A 19,253-nucleotide genomic window follows, 5' to 3' on the forward strand; every position below is an offset into this window, starting at 1 on the left:
AAGAAAATGTTGTACGTATGCGGTTTGCATGTCTTATAGATAAGGTTGACGACCGGCAAAGCAGGCATGCTGGTGTCAAGGGTTATAATCATCAGCATACATATACACCTGCACATCTATATAATTTCTATAATAAGTATATGGCATCTTAAACGTGAAGCAATTGAGCAATACCGAAGAAATTCTTTTTTAACGGCCTTGCGTGAATTTTGATAGGCATAATTTTTTCAAACCTGGGCAAATGGTATATTTTACCATTTTATATCTTGTAACAAAGGGAGAAGCCGCGAAGCTTTAAGATAGAGCTGATATTGGGGAAATTTTAATATCTACCTAGATAGGCTGCAAATTACAACCCTCTGATTCATAGCTCCTTGGTGGAAATATTGAATTCTAGCGAGTAATTCTATGGTTATTTTCTTAGCATGTCGCTCAGGGAGAAATAGTTTGAGTGTTAGTAATTTTGCAATTTAATACATTTATAGAGCGAAGATAATGACTGAGTCTGTATCCGGCGACCCTTTACTTATCAGGTAGGTATAAGCAATAATTAAATAGGTATTTTTTACTACAAACTTAGATGATGCGCGCGACTTCGCGATGATGTCCACATGGATTCATGGTCACTTATGTCAGTCTCGCACAGTCCAAACTACAGGACGGATCGGGCTGAAATTTGGCATGTAGATGACTATTATGACGTAGACATCTGCTAATAAAGGATTTTTGAAATTCAACTCCTAAGGGTTACCCCCTTAATAGGGCATTGAAATTTGTGTAGTCCACGCGGACGAAGTCGCGGGGATAAACTAGTCGGTTACAAGATAAAAAGTAGCCTGTGGCCGTCTCCGGGATACAAGCTATCTCTGTAGCAAATTTCGTCAAAATCGGTTAAATGGATGGACCGTGAAAAGATAACAGACAGGTACATTTTCATATTTATAATTTGACCTAGTATCAGTATATTACAGTATTTAAATACTAACTGAGATTTTTTTTAATTTTTACAGTGCGCTGGATAAATCCGTCAGGGGAATTTTTCTTACAACCGGAACCCCAGAAGTTATAAAAAATCGTAAAAGACATTTTTTACGACACAATATTTCTCAATGTAGGGTTGGTTTGGTATCGGGGTTTTAACTACACCAAATGAATATAAATTAAAAAAAACAGGTTACCTTTGATGAACTTTTGACATTCATACAAGATCGTACCCATGTAACTTAAATAATTTCAGAAAAACTATTGCGAATCTTACAAAGGAACTAGGCTCATGTACGGACTTTGTTCATAGAAAACTGTCTGAAAAAATAAATGGTCCCCTAATTTCTTATACTCCCCGCCGTATTGTAAGTGTAATTCTTGTAGTGGGCTACAAAAACAGCTGGTCTATTCAATGGCTTTTTGATACAGGACAAAAAAACGAGTGGAGCTGTATTTACATCGCGTAGTCCTGAATATTATTACCGCGCATAGATTTGCCTGTTGCCATCGTAATAGAAACGATCAAAACTTTTGTCAAAATCCGAGCTTGACCGGAAAATCTTCTGAAATTAGCTAAATTGAATCAAATCTTATTCAAAGTAGGTACCTACTGTTGTACTCTTTTCATAGTCATAATTTAATCACGTAAACTTAAAACTAAAGCTACGAGCGAAATAATATTTTTCAAAGCTAACCTCTTAATTTCGGAAGGATTATAGAAGGCGAAAGAACTTTTGTTAATAATATTATAGCTTCATTAATAAGATTCAAGTATGATTAGATAGGGGTTTCTAGTAGAGGAGACAAAACATAAATGGAGCTCTAATAAAATTTAAAGTTTACTTGAATAAAATATATTCTATACTGAATATTATATTCTATTCTATTTTAATGAATCTAATTTTTTTACTGCCGCGATGGGGTAAAAATTGGTTGCATTTTTTTAATTTCGTAGTTAAAGGATTTGTGAGAGTGCAATAATGACAGTGGGCACGGTACTTATGTTTGTGTCTGATTGGACTACTTTTTCTGTTACCCTATTTTCATGTTGAACATTTTATTACATGACAGCCTATTTTTAACTGGGCTCATCATGTATGCTCACTTTGACAGCAAAATTGTGTGGATATGATTGATAGCTCAAGATATAATAACTAGGTAGGTACTTCTTTAAGTTCTGATATCGTAGCACTATAGCTGGTAGTTACTATCAAACTGGATACCAAGAAATTTTATAGTGTAGAAAAAGGCTTCGCAGTCAACCCTTGGCAAAATGTCAACAAACGGGGTAAAAAATGGAAAAGGAATGTTTATGAAGCATAACATTATAATTTTCAGTGTAATTCCAGCGACTAGTGCAATAGATGCAGTTGTGTCGTGTGAAAGTCGCGTCCTGCCACCCCAATTACTTAGATATTCATAGAATAGTTAGATATAAGGATGGTCAGTCGTTTATCGATATCGATATGATTACCTTTAGGAAAAATCTGCAACGAGAGGCGATGTCATTTGACAAATCAACAGGGTTCCTAAAAAAGAAATCAATAGGAGTAGATAAAATATTTTCAGTAGGTAGGTATGTTATTTTTGGAACGTTGGTCGTTGTATAAACTTTTAAGATATCTGGACTGGTTATTGGTTACCTTATTAATAAATTAAAAGTTCTGCAACAAAAATAATTATGACGGTTTCTTATTTCCTAAGTAGATACTTACTTAATTAAATAGTTAATATACCTAATATTATTAATCTTAAATTTTAAGGTGTCAATTTCCTTATCATAGTAGTCATAAAATTTATTTACATACAATACTTGCATAAAACAAAATGTATTGCTATTGCATGACTTTAGCAGCTGCTCTATTTAAACACGGTAGTAGATACGTAACATTATTCTTATCGATGCGAATAAAATTCATCGATAAGTTGGCAAAGGTCATCCCTGGCTCGCACCTTGACTGCCATCTGCCGATACACGTGAGGCAATTAAGGCACGGCATCGAACCTTTGGGGGTGCTACCCTCCGTCGTTGGTCGTTTACCTCTGGGGAAAGAGGGGTTGCGCGGTCAAAGCAACTTGTTTGTACTTGTTCTCACATGAAAAGACAGTAATTAGGTGCAGCTATAATAGGAACGAAGTGCAGTTTTTGTTTTAAAGAAGGCACCAAAAGCCTGAATGTCTACATTCAAGTGTAAGTGAACTTGGAGCAACCTGCATTTAACTAAAAATTTATATCTGTTACCTATAACTGAACATGTATGCCTATCTGTTACCTAAACGTTCAAGTATCGTGCATCGTTCATTAGACTCAGTTGGAATAGTTGTTGTTGGCACAAACTTAATTCTAGCACTGCACTGAATAAAGTAGAATCGGTGGTGCGCCAGTTGATCGTAACCACATCGTATAACACAATATGCCGGACATTCCCATTGGACCCTTACGAGTACGGGACCCTAAAAAAGTTTGTACATAAAATTATGACATAATATTTTTTGAGAACCACATGACTTGCCGCCAACATCTAAACTATAGTCCGTAAAAAATGACTTCTCACGCGCCATTTTAACTCTATGGATAAATTGTCACGTCAAAAGTGCGGTTCACCTAAAAAATAAGGCCTAAAATCGTACTTTTCACATGAAATTTGGCACAAGCAAGTCAAAATGGCGCGTGAGGTGTTAAATTTTACGCGTTACATACCTACATAGGCATTTGTGACCTAATAGACATTTAACAGAATTGAAACCGCAGTCTTCAGTAAACGAAATAGGTACCTACTAAGGCCACGTCTAATATGGAGTACCTACCTACTGGCATTTTTCTCTAAATGTTAAGTAGGTTTTTCGGAATATTCCTTCCCTCTGTTCAAATCCACTGGTTTAAGTTCGGAAAATGGCGGTAGGTGGCGGTAGATGTATTAGATGATTGATTGTCGATTCGCGGAATTCATGGTTTATGATAAGTAGAAGTATCTACTATAATAGGAAGGTACTATACTTAGATAATGTTCTTTAGAGTTTAGATTAGACGATTAGAATTCAGAGACAAGATTGATGTCAAAAACTTGTTTAATATACGGCCGGAAATACCACGCCAAATAGTGCGTGTTCTTGTATTTAATGAAATGAATGATGACTTCATTCATGTTTGACATGTTGAAAAACTATTTGCGTTCCCCTCTGGCACACAGGTGCGAATACTCAGAAGGTCCCGCATTCGATTTCTGTTTCGATATTTGGACAGTTTTAGGTAAAACGTAGAAGCAGGGGAGATTCGACTTTCTAGGACTAGTAAAATCTAGTACATACTATCTTCGTTTTTATTACGAACTAGCTAGTGCCCGCGACTTCGTACGCGTAGATTTAGGTTTTTAAAAATCCTGTGGGAACTCTTTGATTTTCTGGGATAAAAGTAGCCTATGTCACTGTCCAGGTCTTTAAATATTACCCATGCAATAAAATCACGTCGATCCATTGCTCCCTTGCGACGTGATTGAAGGACAAACCGATCAACCAATAAACCATCAAACCAACAAACAAACACACTTTCGCATTTATAATATGGGTACTGATTTATAATAATGTACGTGCCTAGGCAGCTAGGTACACCCATTTTCCAATGAACTAGGTATTGGTTCTGTGCAATAATTATTGCACATAATCATCATCATCATGATGATCAACGTATCGCCTGCTCACTACATGGCACGGGTGTCATCTCAGATTGAGAAGGGTTATGGCCATAGTCTATCACGCTGGCCAAGTTTGGAATTTTTCGCACGCCTACGCGAATATCAAGTATGATGCCTACTTTCTGCAGGCTTTATTTCTATGGTAGTAGGCAGTATTTTCGAGACCTTGGCGTGCTTCAAGGTCCCCGAGAGCACGCGGGATTAACCAGACGAGTTGAAGGTCGCGGCTTATTCAAATCTCGCCATTGAAACAACCGGCATCATTGATATAGGTACCTACTACCTACCTACTTAGTACCTAAATCTATCTGACTATACAAATGTAACTAAAAAATTTATCTATATGTCGGAGAACAGGAGGATGGCTGATAATTATTATTCATCTTTAGCCGACATCAGAAGGTAGTAATTAATAAGTAGGTACTTTAATCCATGTTCTTTACAAATAGTTCTCAGTAACGTATCGCACATGGAAACCATCAACGTAACACAACCAGATCACCCTAACCTAACCCTACCTATGGTCGCCTCCAACCACCCCTCACAGCGACCCCTCACCTCACTCTAAACTAGCTAACCTAAGCTAAACACTACATCGTGTGATTAGGGCGCAATTGCTATTGCAACCTCTCAATCAAGTCACGACCTACTCCGTTATCTAATCATCTCAAGGTAATCAATCACAACTTCATGAACGCTCTTAAAAGGATCATTGCATCGACTCTCTTACGATCTAAACCAGATCTTATAATTGACTTCTCATTACTAATTCAGAATATCGCAATAGCTCTACCTTCTCCACTCTGTGCACATCTGCATACAGAACACCATAGCATCGTGCGCCACACGCGCCACGACTACTATATCCACCCAAATAAGCGATCACAACAGAAACCAGGTAGAATGTAAGCTATTCGATCTCATGGGCAACTCATTGTCTAATCCATTTCAACATTACACGAGAGTCATCAATGATTCTTTATCAACCGGGTTATACGATTCTAAAGCGGGTACCTACTATCAAAGTTAACTTCAAGTTACTATCACACTAAACTATCACTTCAAACTAATCACTATCTCAACTGCCGGTATATCTCCAATTACACTCTAAATCACTAGCGTCTGCACAAATAACCTTAACGGATGTCCTTATAATAATCTATCCACTGAGCCAAACGTTAACTCACGAATTACTCTAATATTCACCAATAATTAGTACTCCATATTCGTCAAACAACTACGCGAACATTATTAATTGTGCTTTGCAGACAAAGTCACCGGATGGCACTAGATGTTACGATTTAACACAATGTACATTAGCATCGAACAATTACTGTTCTAACTATATCACAATCACCGAATTAAATATCACGATTAAGAAACTACCTACCTATCTCAAAGAATAATAATTAGCTAAGCTATAATCTGATACTTAATTAATTTAACGCGAGAGAAAATTGTGAACGACAACAAAATTCGTGCGTGTCAAAGTCCAACTCTGACAACTAAAATAAAGATGGCTACCTTCCGTAGAGTAAAACTCATACGTTTCTTTTCACGGAGTCTATAGACAGTAAGAACTCTTTCAATATCGACCCTCCAATATATATATATATAATTTATAATATATATTATATTTTCATCTAGTGAAAGAAGTGAGGGCCCCTTAGGCCCTAGTCTACTTGGTTGGACTCGAACTTTGGACGTTCATCCGTTATTATGTCATCCTGTCATCCTTATGTTTATCTCTCTGTCTGTCAGTCTTCTGAAATTACACAGAGGAGCGGACGCGCAAGCACACGTTCACGCATACGCACAACATTCACGCAATATGCGCACGCCCACTCACATATGTGCACACAAATGCGCACGCACTCTCTCTCTCTCTCTCTCACACACACACACACACACACACACACACACACACACACACACGCAAACTCTTTCACAATGACGATAAAAATGAAGTGTTGGGTATGTAGGTATGTTGGGTAGTGTTGCGTTAGATCAGAGACGGTCGCAGTGATACAGGGATTTAAGAACCTGCATAGCCCCAAAGGTATAACGTAACGTATGAACTATGACACAATTTCAAAATGAGTTTTGTAACAGCAGGCTCTTTTTTGTACTAAGCCAGTACAGCAAACCGCTTCAAATGAGCTGGATGATCTTCAATCCACATCACTTCCATTCAAATGATGTGTGAAGCGGCGTAAGTGACTCTGAAACGTGAGTTGTTCTTGTATTTTGGTCACTGATCGTATTTACCATCTTTATCATATCTGTCAAATGAAGTCACATTTACAACTTGCTGGCTCATTAGCTTGTAGAGTCAAGAACATAGAATATACATAACAGGACATTCATATTGAAATCTTACATGTAATAAATTTTTTTTTTATAAAGAATACTAGCCATGTTCAATGACTAATATTCCCCTTTCCTCTCCAACTAAGCGTCAAGCTTGTGCTAAGAGTAGGTACGACAATAGTGCAACGGGCGGGGTTTGAACCGTCGACCTTTCGGTTTTCAGTCCACTCCTGTACCCGTTGAGCTATTGAGGCTCTTAATTTTGCCAAGAGGACAAAGAGTGATATTAAAATAGACTCATTCTCTGGCAGGGTTTCCTTGAGATAATAATGCGGTGTCGCCCCAGATCCCTCAGTATAATCCATTATCATAAATAAAGGCAGTAACGGGAAGGATGCAGCTTTGGAACTTTGATGCAGCTTGAACAGCTTTTATAATTTCTGTTATGTATGGGACAAAATATGTACAGATCCTTATATTATCAGTATTTGATAATTCCTACTCAACACTTGATTAAACTATCAAATTTTTTTAGAAATAGGTAACCCCAAATTTATTTCATGCCTATTGCACTATCTGGTTTTTAGTATATTTCTGGTGCAGTCTCTTCAAAAGTTTTATTATAAATTTAACATGACATATTTATTAATTATGAATTTTGATAAAAATCAAAGACTCAATCCAGTTTCTTTATTTGCCAGATTGTGTATTCAAAGATACAAGGCAAATATAGTCATTTTTAAAAGTTCTGTATCTCCAGAGAAACCCTTATAAAAAGGAATCACTTTGTCTGACTGTCTAGAGACCTGTCAAGGGAATCAAACCTATAGGGTACTTCGTGTTGACCTAGAATCATAAAATTTGGCAGGTATCAATTTTTTATAGCACAACCGAACCGAATAATTCTGATAACTGTGAATTTGTAGATACATCACAAAAAATTAAAAAGTGTTATCTAAATAATATATAAAAGGAAAAGGTGAATGACTGACTGACTGACTGATCTATCACCACACAGCTCAAACTACTGGACAGATTGGGCTGAAATTTGGCATGCAGATAGCTATTATGATGTAGGCATCCGCTAAGAAAGGATTTTTAAACTAAATATATAAAAGGAAAAGGTGACTGACTTATGTCTGATCTATCACTGCACAGCTCAAACTACTGGACAGATCGGGCTGAAATTTGGCATGCAGATAGCTATTATGACGTAGGCATCCGCTAAGAAAGGATTTTTGAAAATTCAACCCCTAAAGGGGTGAAATAGGGGTTTGAAGTTTCTGTAGTCCACGCGGACGAAGTCGCGAGCAAAAGCTAGTGTCTTATATGATGGTATGGTACAGATAACAGAACTCTTCATGTGCCAGTCTGACTTGCACTTGACCAGTTTTTAACATAAAGATGTTAAGATTTAAAGATCTAGTTCACAGATTGTATTGTATTGATTGTATGTTTTTTTAATGAAATTGTCAAATACATATGTGTAAGGCAAAGTGCATTGTGCTGGTCTGGCACTACAAAAAGCCACCAAACAAGAAAAGAAGAACACCATAAAGTTTTATTTCACTATCATTTTTGATGACAACTTCCAGTAAGTATGTAAATCAAATTTTTCATGGGACTTTTATTACCTACTTAAATATAGGCTTTATAAGTAACTTTTATATAATATAAGTAGTAATGTAGATTCGACCTAAGGGTAGGTAAGCTATTTTATAATATTCAATGTTTATAAGACTAACACATTTAGATGTTTCAGATTTCCTCTGATACTTACATATAGTAAAATATTAAATATTACCTACCTATAAAGCAGCAAGAACTCCAAACCCAAAACAAATTAAAATATAAACGTACATTTCTTATTAAGAAGTAGACAAAAGGCATAATTAGTACAAGCATATACTTTTTAAACCACAAAAAGTGAAGTAAAAACTTAAACTCACTTTCCACGCTGGACTGTGGCACTATCGTTCTCGACAGGAAAAATGAAGGAATCGCCGAAAATCCGATATTGCAAGTCGTCTTCTTCATTACTTGGATATTGCATCGCTTTTAAACACTAATTATTACGAGGCGTGTGACGAAATTAACCACCCTTATCATAACTTGACCTTAAAATCATCGCAACTTAACAAAACATTTCACTTTCCGAATTCCCAAATGACATTTATAATTATAAAAATGTAGGTTAAAAAAGTGGTTTTCGCGCCAAAACCTAAGAATAGACAACTAACTTTTTCTTTTTTTGACCCGGAAGCGAACGAAAATATTTTTATTTTTATATTGAATCTCATCGGAGCCGAGAACCGAGACGCGTACGGAGCCGGACGGGTCCTGACTGAGCGCCTGAGCGAATGAGGCCGGGGGCGCGGTAAGGCAGAAACCGGCATACGTTTATCCCACTCGACTCGTCCCGTGCGAGCCGTCAAATGCCAGTTGTACTGAACATTATTCTGTAGTATGAAATTATTATTAGGAAAAGGACCATAGGGATTAGGGATGTATAATGTATACATTGATGATATAATGTAGGTATTTCGTGTATTTCATAGACCAAAATACTAGGTAGGTACTACTAAAACTAATATTTACTGTTAACAAGCAAAAATAGAGATAGTTTAAGCAAAAAGTAACCAAGTAGGTTCAAAGAGGTACGAAACCCTCGGTGCGCGAGTCCAACTCGCACTTGGCTGGTTTTTTAGGGTTCCGTACCTCAAAAGAAAAAAAGGAACCCTTATAGGATCACTCCGTTGTCTGTCTGTCAAGCTATAGGGAACTTACCGAACCTACCTACTTCCCGTTGACCTAGAATCGATGAAATAACCTGTTGACCTAGAATAGATGAAATTTCTGCAGGTAGGTAGGTCTTATAGCACATAATAATAAAGGGAAAATCCGAAAACCGTGAATTTGTCTTCACATCACAAAAAGTTAAAATGTATTCATGAACAAATTAGTATTTTCAACTTTCAAAGTATGATTACCTACTATACCAATAATTAAACATGCGCGCCCTACGAATAACTGTCAATGTTTTAGTTTTATGCAACCGCAAGATAAATTATAATAATTTGTTTTACTCACGGCTCTTCTTTTACTTCTGTCACAATGTATTGCTCTTCGGACGAAATTTTCGCTTGAAGGAGTTTCAGCCTGCCTATTTGGTAGGCGAGTTTCGGCTTTTCATGATCTTCCATAAGTTCCATACTATAAAAAATATTATCAATACGTAAGAAATCATTTTTATCATGAGTTAGATAGGTACCTACCTACAATATTATGCTCACTTAATTTTTGAATCTTATTCCTAGTTTAAGGGTCAGGATTCCAGAGAGATGAACTGTACTGAGTTATTTAAATAAATAAATTATTATTATTATTATTCAAGTAAAATTTTACAACAAGACGTGCTTTTGAATCGTCAAATATTTTAATTTACCTACTGGTTCGGAACTTTAGTACGCGACAGGTTGAAATAGCAATCGGGGAGGGAACGCCCCGCACACCCGCATGGCCCCCGCGCTAACCCGTTGCAAGCGAGCGCGGGTGACGTGGGGGTACCTACATACATGGTAATATTAATTGTGCATTATGTGGATTTCGGTAGGTAAGTAAGGTAGGTAGGTACCTATCGGTATCAATATAGGTAACTTGTGGATATAATGAAATTAATCTAAAACCGATTGTTAGATTAAGTAGGTATACTATATGCACGGTTAATCGATTCCTCCTTGCACACTTGCACGCATACAAGGAATCCTAGTTTGGGGCCAGGAACTTTACTTGTTACTACCATGGTTTACTTGTGTTTGCCTTGTAACTTTTATCAAATAAAGTTTTAATACAATGTTCGCAAAACACGTAGTTAGTCCTGTCTGAACACGAGGCGTATGATAGGACAGTGTACAAAAAGCGGTCAAGTGCAAGTCGCACTTGCATACAAAGGATTCCGTACCACCATAGTCATCATTCAAGATTACAGTGCGACAAGGCTATCTTGGCGCGTGGCGAAAATCGGAACTAACGTTCCCGTCAACTGTCTCCTTTGTTCTTGTTTGAATATTCCAAGGAATATTCTAAGTCTTTGTTCTCCACCAGCGCCCCCCTGTCAATGTCATTCGAGTGCCAAGAGAGCCATGTCACACTGCATGTACTTTTTTTTAATGTACATGGCGGCCATTTTGAACTTTGTATTGCGGCCAAGAAAGACTTAAATGACTGTTGCTAGTCGTCCGACAGTCGGAAGAATATACACTATTATTCATCCGACTGTGAGTTTTGCTTATCAAGATGTTCTTAAATTTTGAGGGTTTCTTTTTTAAGAATCCAGTTTAATCCTTACAATTGTTATAAATATAATTTATGAAAGATCTGAGAGCTCAGCACATTATTATCTGAAATTTCCCCACCCACTATATGATTGCCATTATGAAAGGAATCGCAACCCTCAGTAATGACGAATATGACGCGCAAAGATAGGGTTGTTGATCAGTAAAATCTATAAATTAGGACAGATAGATCAGATCATTCAAGAAATAAAAACCTGATTTTAATATGTGTATTAGTATTTTCAATAGCCTTCGCCAGGCAAATGACACTTGCACTGGATGGATAGCGAGCCAAAATTTAAACATTTAACACCACCCGGACTCTTCCTGCATGTCCTCCAAACTAAGAAATATCCGGGGGAACCCGGATGGATGGAAACCCTGCTCGGAAAATAATTATTAAATCATAATTTATCAATATTTTCGATCGATTACAAACAACGTTAAAATATTGCATAGCTAACAGATAGGGTGCATAGGTTCAGACGAAACTGCGGAAACCTTATTTAAGAACACCTTAAAATTTAAAAAAAAAGGAGGCGTATTTGATCCTGACTGGATTCGAACCCAGGTACCGCGAGATGTCTGTCACTTGACCACTGCACTATGGAATACTATGGTGTACCTACTTAATGAAATGCGTAAATGAATCTCACTTCGCAGTTCTCGAAGGGCTAGCAATAACCTCCGACCAGCCGGACGAATAATATTAAATTAGTCATCCGACACTTCGGACAGCTAGATACTTTCCTAGTTTAAATAAGTGAGGCATCCTGTCCCTTACCAACCTCATGTCAGTTTTGAATGCGCGATATGATAACATATGGTCTAGTGATATGATAGCACACGAAATTAATCTCATAGGTAGAGGAACACAACGTACAAATTAATTATACGTTACACGTTGTAGGTACCTACGTACTACTACGTATTACGAAATAATATAACCTCTTGGATGTAGGTATAAAATGCATCTACTAATTTTCTGCTACATTTCTATGGTCATAATGAAAAAATATAACGCATTAAATAGCTACTGTTTATCAATTTCTGATTTAGAAAAGTTTTGTAAACGTAACTAGTTAATACTAAAAGATTTTCAATACAGGCTGATAGTATCGTATTGTACTAGCGTACCAACTCGACAATCGACCGATGGCGACCGACATTGAACTTATTACGGAATAATCTTGTCCACTTTGACAGATTTGAAGCAATTTCATAGGTACAGTTATAAGAGACCAAAACATCGATAACTAATTAGCTTTTGTCTCTAACTAAACTATTATGTACTTTCAAAACTTTATTCCGTTAAATATTTGAAGATCGAATTCGAAGGAAAATCGTTACCCAACGGTAACCTCAGACTCACGAAAATTATATTAACACTTATTTTGAAAAACAAATAATATTTCTTGTTTTTATATTAATTTGCGTATAATAACGAAGTATAGATAGTATTTACGTAAACAGAATTAAGTTTGATCGTTTAAGTATCTGTTAGTTTGGTTATAAAATGACGACATTAATATCGATCAGTCCATTTGCCCACAAACCATACCTTGACTGTGCATTACTTCTCCGTAAAATATTTTTGATTGGAAGGTGTGTGTAAAAAACAAGAAATAAATAGACTGAAGGTGTAAATGAAACAGTTAAAATAGCACAAGAACTTACCTATTATAATAATATAAATAAAATTTCTAACTTAACCACGAATTCGTTACAATCAAAATAGAACTTCTCCTATCTTTGTCTAACCATACTAGAATTGATCACGTTTGAAAGAGATGGTAGAAAAACTGTAAATAAATACGGTAATCGTCAAGCGCCATCTTGATTCTTGCAGAACTTTTTTTTCAACTCATGGCTCTGAGTTCTAACTGTTTAGCCTTTACAGGAAGTACCACAGAAAAAAATTCAAATTTTGCATTATTGACTATTGTCTATGAGTCACGACCGCGAGTCACAAAGTCTAGGTCTACAGTGCGACCGTTTAGAGTACAACTTAAATATTTCGGAACTAGAGCCTGGCAATAAGTCCCGCAAAATGCTATTGCGCTGGGACCATGTCTCATTAACATCGAAATGACGTCATTTTGACGTCAGCTAAAATAAAAATATACAATCAGCCGAAACTTCAGTCTAGTGCTGACGTCACTAAAATGGCGGCCACGCACATTAGCAATTTGCGGGATTTATAACGAAAGATGAGACTTGAAAAGCGCGGCTTTATCAGTATGGCAGCCCCAAAATTAGTATGATAGACCTGGAATAACCTAATTTGATACTTTGGAATTATTTATTTTTATTTATGTTCTATCAAATAGGGTTACTTATTCGCGGGTCTGTCATACTATTTTTATAGCTGTCATACTGATATATTTTTAATTTGCTGTGCTTTTTCACTTTCGTTAGCTTTCGTTAGCCAGACTCTAAGACGTTTTACAACTAGAGCAACTCTTTAATGTTAATGATATTAAAGATAAAAAAATATTTTGTTGATTTAGATGGGGTTTAGTAATGTACTAGTTTATTTGTAGTAAATACCACATAACAGCCACATTACCAACAAGAAGATTCTCAAAAGTGATCGTGACGTAACTAAATCACAAAGTTTTAATACGGCCGAACATCAATCTCACCAACTATTGACCGTATTTGTGTGCGGTGGTACGAAGTTCACCGGGGTAGCTAGTAGTTACTAAAGGATAGTTTTGGAAAAGGAAACTTCGTCGTTTCTGCTTGATTTTATGTTTTGGTGATTGAGTATCTTAGATTGCTGGACTTCCTCTTATTAAACTTATGAAATACTATAATATTATTTCTTTACTCCACTCAATGTTTCAATTCAAAAGAATAATATCTTGCGGCAAATTATGATTTAAATTGAATGAAAATAATATACCTATGAACACAAAGAAGAGATTTAAAAAAATAATTGAGTAATGACTGTGCACTTGTTCAGTGTGCACTTGCACTGTACTGTGTTTTGGTCTTAACCCGCGTGGTGAAATGTGTAGGTACAATGATTTCCATCAGGAATGTTAAAGCGTTTTTGCTTGATATACACAAAAATCGTCGTAAATGTTTAGAGAAACGGTGTTTTGGATAGAAGTTTTTGTGTAATGTTCGAGAAAAACGCGCATTACACGCGGCATAACATTATAAATAGCAAAGTAACCCATTACTATGCCATTTGTTACCCATTTCTACTGTATGTCAATGTTACCCGTGCCTCAGTTCACTGGCAAGATAAGCACAAGTTCATGATCTTGGTCTATGACTTATTAATTTGAACCCAGAGCCGTAAAGCCAGTTAAAAAAACCCACAACAACCATCAAACTGACAGTGTCAATCATTTGCAAATCCCGCGAAAAGTTTTAAGGTTTCAAGTTTGTTTTCATTTTGTGATTTTTGATATTTCCAAAGTCAATGAATATATTATATATTTTTAATTTTCTAACATTACAATAACTATTATTGTGATTTGAAGCTTTATAGTTATACCAGAAAGCAGGAGGCATGAAGTTTCGTGGCGTAATGATAGATGCAGGCCCAATGAGAGAATTCACAAGTTAACAAGTTTTTAATTATTTTTGAATTTTTGATCCGATTTGCATTATATGGTTTCAAAATATGTAGCTCTTTGACATTTTATTCAATCCGTTTAGTTCTTAGAATTTATGCCTTACCATTATCAAGCCATGGCCGGCCACCACTGAACAGCTCTTTTAAAATAATAAGGGTGTTGGCCTGTGGGTTTAGCCATAACCCACCATGCTGGCCAAGTGCGGACTTGCAGATTTCACAACTCTTTGAGAACATTATGGAGAACTCAGGCATGCTGGTTTCCTGATGATATTTTTTCACCATTTAACAATATTTATAAATATATTGGCAATACCGGCTATACTCACGTGATTATTGGATGTAAGCCCGACTATTTTCGAATCCATTTTTCACAGCTTGCAACGCGCCGCGGTTCACACTTCAGTCTCAACTTAAATATATTACAAAATTATATTATTCTTAAATGTGCTATTAAAATCGATATTTGCCCTTACCTAAGCCTGCACTCATTGTTCTTCCAATGTTGTAAAAACTTGATGCAATTGTTGTTGTCACTTGCACAAAGGTTTCTGACATACTACTATTAAAATATCAATAAGTGATATTAGAGTAACATTGCAATGCATACAAGGCATTGGCTAGTATAACAAAAATTGATTAAATATTAAAACTGTACTGCATCTTTTATTTCAGATATTGTGACAACAATATCAAAGTTGTCGAAGGAGTGTGTGTTACGACTGTCCAATGATAAGCTATACTTCATAGTTAGCGAGGAGCACAGCGGTCCAGCACCGCCGGTGTTATGGTGTGAGATACCGCAAGCTGTATTTTTCTCTGAGTATCAAATGATTGGTATTGATGAAGAGCATAAGGATATTTATTTAGGCATCATATCTGGTAAGTAAAACATAGGGGGCTAAGGTTATTATCCTTTGCAATATAAGTCCCGCAAATTGCTATTGCGCTGGAACCATGTCTCATTAACATCAAAATGACGTCATTTTGACGTCAGCCAAATTAAAAATATAACATCAGCTTGAAACTTCAGTCTAGTGTCTAGATGTCACTAAAACGCAGACCACGTGCATTAGCAATTTGCGGGACTTATAGTCGCGATTGTTGTAAGTTGTAACTGGTTGAATTTATTGCATTCTTACTGCAGCTAGTATTCTAGCCAAATGTGAGTTATTGGTAATTAGAAAATAATGTAAGTATAATGTATATACATCAACCTTTAGAATGAGAGTTCGGCTTTGTAGAGTGTTGTCTCTGTCTCAACGACAGACAATGCTCTACAAAACCGCTCTCTTTGTAGCTAGTGTTTGACCACAACAATCAAAGAGATAAATAAAAATGTTTGTTTTTAATACATTAACAGGCTTACTTAATGATTGAATGTTATTTTCAGCAAATCTAGCAAAATCTTTAGTAACACTGAAATCAGCTAAGACATTGAAAATTAAATTAACAAAGAAGCAGTGTCCATGTTTGACATTAGAAATTGAAATGGTAAGTATGCTTAAGGTTCTTTTTTTAAAAATTAAATTATTTCATAGATATAGATATCCATACTAATATTATAAATGCGAAAGTGTGTCTGTCTGTCTGTCTGCTAGCCTTTCACGGCTCAACCGTTCAACCGATTTTGACGAAATTTGGTTCGGAGATAGCTTGCATCCCGGGGAAGGACATAAGCTACTTTTTATCCTGGAAAATCAAAGAGTTCCCATGGGATTTTTAAAAACCTAAATCTACGCGGAAGAAGTCGCGGGCATCATCTAGTTATATAGAAATAAATTTTTCCAATTTCAGCCCTCAGCAACCTCTCAGCAAACAAGACAGGTGACCCATGACATCCCCGTAGAAGTGGTGCCCAGGAAGCTATGGACTGACTTTCATGAGCCCAGGGTACAAATACCCGATGTAAGTAAATATTTAACACTCCTTATATTTAGTTATCCATCTTATCCATCCATACTATCCATATTCTATTCGCTCTTGCCTTGAAGGTATTCAAGTTATACTTCTTTCGGATTCTATTCACTCTTGCCTTGAAGGTATTCAAGTTATATTCCTTTCAGATTTTATTAACTCATTGCCTTGAAGGCATTCAAGTTATACCACTTTCGGATTCTATTCACTCTTGCCTTGAAGGTATTCAAGTTATACTACTTTCGGATTATATTCACTATTGCCTTTTAAAGGTATTCAAGTTATACCACTTTCGGATTCTATTGACTCTTGCCTACTTTCGGATGCTATTCACTCTTGCCTTCATGTTATACTACTTTCATTTCAGTCCATCCCTTAACCGTTCAACTTTCTTCTCTCCAGCTGTCAATAGAACTGCCAACCCTGAAGCAGCTGCGTACAACAATAGACCGAATGCGAACCATGGCACAAGAAGTCGTGATCCAAGCTTCAGCAGAAGGTTGGCTTACTTTGCAGATCAAGACAGACATTGTCAAAGTATGCACATGGTTTAAGCATTTGAGAGTTGAAGCTTTTGAAGGTACGTAACGTATCTAACGTATATAAGCTGTGATAGCCTAGTGGTTAGGACGTCCGCCTTCTAATCGGAAATCGGGGGTTCGATCCCGGGCACGCACCTCTAACTTTTCGGAGTTATGTGCGTTTTAATTAATTAAATATCATTTGCTTTAACGGTAAAGGAAAACATCGTGAGGAAACCTGCATGCCTGAGAGTTCTCCATAATGTTCTCAAAGGTGTGTGAAGTCTACCAATCCGCACATGGCCAGCGTGGTAGACTATGGCCAAAAACCCTTCTCACTCTGAGAGGAGACCCGCGCTCTGTAGTGAGCCGGTGATGGGTTGATCATGATGATAATGATGAACGTATCTATTTGACCAGCGGCAGAGTGAACTAGATTGGGGGGGATTCTCGGTTTGATCCTGAATCGACGAAATGTCAAATATTAGGCTATGGCGACATAAAATCAAAGAAATATAGAGCTACTTTAGGGCTACCTTCTTCATATGTAAGTACTAACATTTAACGCCTGCAAGTGACGTCGAAGTCTCGATGTTTTATTAGAAGTTCTCTAACTTCGAGTCTTAGTTTTAAACGATTTTACTATCGATTGTGACTTAGCTTAGCACCTTAGCACACTCTCAGAGTCAAATTAGGTTGTCAATTCAGTTACAGACTTGAGTGACTTGTATCATGTGCTGGCAAAAAATTCTTAGAATTACATCAATTCGGTGGTGTTCCCACAACATGGGATTATTCAAGGCCACACCAACACATTCCAAAAAGCCGGCAACATTGGCGGTTCCTCTGGTGCTGCAAATGTTCGTGGGTGGCGGTAATCACTTAACATCAAGTGACACGCCTGGTCGTTCGCTCTATATTTTTGTTAAAAAAAATCAATGCAGTAATTAAAACAAGTAGTAGTAGTATTGCAAGTATTTATAAGTCCCGCAAATTGCTATTGCGCTGCAACCATGTCTCATCAACATCGAAATGACGTCATTTTGACGTCAGCCGAAATAAAAATATACCATCAGCTCGAAGCTTCAGCCTAGTGCCGACGTTGCTAAAATGGTGGCTACGCGCATTAGCAATTTGCGGGACGTATACAATATATTTTCAGGGCCAATAGAACATTCAGACTCCGAAAGCGAAAGCCAAGTGAACGAAGACATGTCCAAAGTATGCCACTGCAGAGTTGATGCTAAGAAATTTTCAATGTTCCTGAGTGCGGACCAGATCTCACATAATAGGACAATTTGCAGCATCGTGCATAAAAAGCTAGTAATATTGTGCTTACATACACAGGAAGATGTTAAGTTACAGTGCTTTATTACAGGGATTGTGTATTAGGACTTTTTTTTAATTGTTCTTGACCAGTTAGGGCTAAGCGGCGACGCAACACAGCACATACATTTTTTGCAGGGCAGTGCAGGTGAGGCAGATATAGGCCACGAGCGTATGCTGCGACGCAGCTGAGGCGTCTCCACGGGCGAGTCTCGCAGAGCCACCAGATTCTATACAACTCTTATGGGTCAATCTCCACAGGGCGATATTATCGCGACGATACGACGAGTAACTGTACGATTATACGTTTTGTTGTAATTTAATTTGTTCCATATAATGCCATACTTACTTTTTGTCTTCAGTATCTTCAGCGTGTCTCGGGCGCTTGCCATATCAAGTCTGTTAATGTTAAGTAGAAGTATGGAATTTATGCAAAATAAAAAACTGAGTTTATGACAAATTGTTTATTTTTATAATTTTAAATCATCCATTTGATGTTTTATTAGGTTATTCATTATTTACTTTTCTTTTACATTTATCTATCAAATAAAATCGATTAATCTGCCTTATACAAAGG

The 19,253-nt window shown here is 36.8% G+C and overlaps 2 protein-coding genes across 5 annotated transcripts in view; one reads left to right on the forward strand and one right to left on the reverse strand.

Moving 5' to 3' along the window:
* Myb (proto-oncogene like protein Myb) overlaps positions 1-13,092 on the reverse strand; it is a 63,674-nt gene extending 50,582 nt beyond the window's left edge. For 2 of the 4 annotated variants that reach the window (XM_069499459.1, XM_069499458.1), the window contains exons 1-2: positions 12,998-13,092; positions 10,077-10,199 (exon numbers count right to left, since the gene is read on the reverse strand). In XM_069499459.1, the coding sequence (XP_069355560.1) occupies positions 10,077-10,198 (122 nt within the window). In that variant the 5' untranslated portion in view covers position 10,199; positions 12,998-13,092. Of the gene's footprint in view, positions 1-8,935; positions 9,315-10,076; positions 10,200-12,997 lie in introns of those variants that run through there. The other 2 variants (XM_069499461.1, XM_034970735.2) reach the window with 2 other exon arrangements.
* A 1,591-nt stretch (positions 13,093-14,683) lies between these two features.
* Positions 14,684-19,146, forward strand: Hus1-like (Hus1-like checkpoint clamp component). The gene is made up of 6 exons (XM_034970737.2): positions 14,684-14,898; positions 15,588-15,794; positions 16,306-16,406; positions 16,710-16,820; positions 17,232-17,409; positions 18,513-19,146. Exons 1-6 carry the CDS (start codon positions 14,847-14,849, stop codon positions 18,740-18,742), a joined length of 879 nt encoding a protein of 292 aa, XP_034826628.1. The 5' UTR covers positions 14,684-14,846; the 3' UTR covers positions 18,743-19,146.
* Positions 19,147-19,253: the final 107 nt, after the last annotated feature.

This window comes from Maniola hyperantus, chromosome 7, assembly GCF_902806685.2.
Source record: "Maniola hyperantus chromosome 7, iAphHyp1.2, whole genome shotgun sequence".
Classification (NCBI taxonomy): Eukaryota; Metazoa; Arthropoda; class Insecta; order Lepidoptera; family Nymphalidae; genus Maniola; species Maniola hyperantus.